Genomic DNA, 3,841 nt, shown 5'->3' with positions numbered 1-3,841 from the left:
TTTTTAAAAAACCTTTTACCTTCCCTCCTATAATCAATACTGTGTAATCAAAGCCAGAGTGGTAAGGGCTAGACAATGGAGGTTAAGTGGCTTGCCCAGTGTCACATAGCTAGGAAGTATCTTGAGTCCAGATTTGAACTGAGGACCTCATGTCTCTAGGCCTGGCTCTCAATAAGCCACCTAGCTGCCCCCCACCATAGTAATTTTTAAAGAAGGAAGTCATGAAGGAGTTGTGAACTGTGACAGTGACTGAAGCATTTCCCTATTGACTGTCAGACAGTCTGTACTATTGTTCCAGGGCATAACTGCTAACTTTGTGTGTAAGTTCTGACTTTAGATTCAGGGAGACCTGGGGTCAATTGCTACCTCTGAGTTACTTGCAGTATCCCTAGACAAATCAAGTAACTTTTCTGTTTGTTTAATGGGGATAATAATCACATTACCAAGCTCACGTTTGCCATGAGAGGCCCTATACACTCTGTAGACTTGAACACACTCACTGTCAGTTCCTATCATTACTCCCTTAAGATAGGGATCTCAATTACCCGCTCCTTTTCTCATTCATCTCCAGTCCCTTTTCTGCCCATCCCAATCCTAGCCATGGTCTCAAGGCCAACCACCTTTCAGAATGTTCCAGTTCCATGCCGACAATGAGCACCCTCCTTGAGCTCCTCCTGTGTGTAATAGTCTGGAGCACAAACTCCCTATAAGATAAAGTGAGAGTTCACTGAAGGTCTAGTAACCTGCTATGGGGCTTTGCTGATCATCAGCAAAGGATAGTGTTGAATTTCCCACTGAAAAGGCAAATCTAAAACAAAATGATCTTTTCACAGAATGTTAAAGCCTCAAGAGATTATCTAGAAGGTGCATCATGGGGATCAAGACCAGATTCTTCCTTCTGACAGGGGTAGTTCTGCCTGACAGGTTCTGGCTATGTTATGTGGCCCTAAACATGTCCCTTAACCTTAGTGTTATTAGCATGCTAATCCTCGGCCCTCTCCAAAGAACAAATCCCATTTTCCTATCAAGGAAAAAGGAATTCAAAGACCTTCAGCTCCAAGATCTGAGTTGCAAATGCCCAGGCAGTTGTCCCTGCAGCTGTGCAACTTGGTCATAGGGGGAAAAAAAAGGGATTCAAACCCAGGTGTTCTGAATTCAAGTTCCTCAGAGTACTTTCCTGTAACATCTCAAATTACTGTAGCTAAAATTTTTAGGTGCTAAATTTCCTATGTGTCCAAGAGCCTGAGGTAAACTATGAATATATAGTAATTGTGTCAGAAAGTCTAAGCCTGATTCTAATAATTTATCATAGGATAGCATGTGATGTAAAGAAATCAAATGTTTCTTGTTCCTTTCTTGCCCACAGAAAATCCTGCAGAGAACCCCACTGACAAAATTTGTGCTCCTGCAGAAAGGATTTGTAAATAGATAGATTAAGGAAGGGTGGATCAGTATTTTGAAGCCAAAGCAAATAGGCTCATAATGCAATTCTTTTTTTTCTTTTTTTTAATTTTTTTTTTATTTTAAACCCTTAATTTCTGTGTATTGACTTATAGGTGGAAGAGTGGTAAGGGTAAGCAATAGGGGTCAAGTGACTTGCCCAAGGTCACACAGCTGGGCAGTGTCTGAGGCCGGATTTGAACCTAGGACCTCCCGTCTCTAGGCTTAGCTCTCAATCCACTGAGCTACCCAGCTGCCCCCTCATAATGCAATTCTGACAAAATTCCCCACAGCTATTTATCAATTCACCTCATCTCTCTCTATTCCAAAGAAGACTCCAGCTGAGACCCATTTTCTAAAAAATGGGATTCCAAGGGGGAAAAAAGCCCAAAGAAACTTGGTGTCTCTGTTCTCAGAGACCAGAGGGCTCCAAAGAGTTGCCTTATGGAAAGCCTATTATCACTATTACCAAATTAAGAATTAACATAATTGTAGCTATATTTTTAAATGTTATAAAACTATCATAACTAGTTTGAAAAAAATAACACCATAACTTCTTAGTAACAATTCTAAGATAGAAAGACAAGGGCTAGAAAATGAGGTTAAGCAGCTTGCCCTGAGTCACACAGCTAGGAAGTATGAGACCACCTTGGAACCCAACTCCAGGCTTGGCATTCTATCTACCTTGGTACCTACTGCCCTGGTAGTTATTCTTTATTTTGAAAACCCTTATCTTCCATCTTAGCATCAATACGGTGTATTGGTTCCAAGACAAAAGAGTAGTAAGGGCTAGGCATTATGTGCCTCCTACAGGGTCACCCAGCTAGGAGGTGTCTGCGGCCACAGTGAACCTAGGCCACTCCAGGCTTGGTCCCCTATCCACCTTGCTTCCTAGCTATTTAAAAAAACATACAAACAAAAAAAAAAAAACAATTCCCTCAACAGAGCTGCCACACAAAGCAAGGTCCAGTTGGCCGGGTATGGAAAAAAGACTTAATAGCCAGCCACTCAGGTCATCCAGACCCTCTTTATTAAGTAAATGTTAAAGTTCTTTTGCTGTTTTCTAGAGCGGATTCCTGCAGGCTGCACTCCTGCCAGCCACATCAAGGGAAAACTAAGGGTATATACTTTGCTCAAAGTCTCTTTTTCGGCAGCTTCTGCGCCCCAGGATGGTTCCCAAAAGCATCGTGGGGAGGGGCCCTAGGCATCCAGGTCGAAGTCGTCGCGCTCGTTGCTGTAGTTGAGCACGTGCCGCTTGATCTTGGAGGAGTCCACCCAGGTGACGAAGTCCTCCATGGCACGCGTGACGAGGCAGGCGGGGTCGGTGACCACGTGTGGGCCCACGCGCACGTGACCCTGTTCCACGAAGGTGACGGCGGCACGTAGATGCTGGGCCATGCGCAACTTCACGAGCACGACTGGCAGGCGGCGGCGGCAGAAAGACGACGCGGTGACTGAGTCGCACAGCTGCAGGGACGACTGCGTGGGCACGAGCCCCATGGCGTACAGCTTGGAGAGCAACGCGGCCGAGGCTTGAACACGGAAGGGGTCGTTCTCGGGCAGGTCGCACAGGCGCCGCGCCAGGTCCCGCACGGTGCGGCTCAGCCGGTTGTAGCGCGTGTAGTCCTCCCGCCGCTCCAGCCGGTAGCGCCGCAGCACGCGCAGCTCATGCAGGTTGTGGTCCGTGGCCTCCCAGTTCAGGAAGTCGACCTTCTTCAGGAGCTTCTGCTCGTGGAACTTGAGCTTGCGCACCATGACGGCGGTGGCAGGCACGGAGAGAGAAAGAGAGGAACAGAAATTGCTGCCTGCTACCGCTCAGGCACACCCAACCCTCCGTGGAAGCCGAAGCACTTCCGGGGGCCGGCAAGGAGGCGTACTCCTTCCTAGCCATTGGCCGACGCACGACGTGACCCTCCCCCTACGCTTATTGGCCACGGGAAAGCCACGCTCGTCCTGCCCCTGTGCCTCAGCTAAACTTCCTGCTTCCCGTGTCTTTAAGGCGCCTGCGCATGCTGCTCCAAACGAGACGTGCTAGGCTCGCGACCTGGTGTCACGTGGTTCAGAATCGGCCTTGGCCTTGATTCTCTATTTTCTTATATCACGTTAAGCCCGAGATATCTATCTGTCGGTCTGCCTGTCTGTCTATCAGTATGTCTATCGGTATGTCTGTCTATTTATCTGTCTCTGTCCCATTTCTATCGATATGTCTCTGATATTGATATAGTTATCTATCCATCCGTCCATTGATGTATCTATCATCCTATCCATCTACATGCTTGTCTGTCTTGTTTTTCTACCCAAACATCCATTTTATCTTCCTTCCTTCCTTCCTTCCTTCCTTCCTTCCTTCCTTCCTTCCTTCCTTCCTTCCTTCCTTCCTTCCTTCCTTCCTTCCTTCCTT

The 3,841-nt window shown here is 47.1% G+C and overlaps 1 protein-coding gene across 1 annotated transcript; it reads right to left on the bottom strand.

The window, feature by feature from the left end:
- Positions 1–2,257: 2,257 nt before the first annotated feature.
- Positions 2,258–3,307, bottom strand: IMP3 (IMP U3 small nucleolar ribonucleoprotein 3). The gene has a single exon (XM_044662826.1). It carries the CDS (start codon positions 3,193–3,195, stop codon positions 2,641–2,643), a length of 555 nt encoding a protein of 184 aa, XP_044518761.1. The 5' UTR covers positions 3,196–3,307; the 3' UTR covers positions 2,258–2,640.
- Positions 3,308–3,841: the final 534 nt, after the last annotated feature.

The sequence above is a fragment of the Gracilinanus agilis genome, chromosome 2, assembly GCF_016433145.1.
Source record: "Gracilinanus agilis isolate LMUSP501 chromosome 2, AgileGrace, whole genome shotgun sequence".
Lineage (NCBI taxonomy): Eukaryota > Metazoa > Chordata > Mammalia > Didelphimorphia > Didelphidae > Gracilinanus > Gracilinanus agilis.
This window is presented reverse-complemented; position numbering and strand designations above follow the sequence as displayed.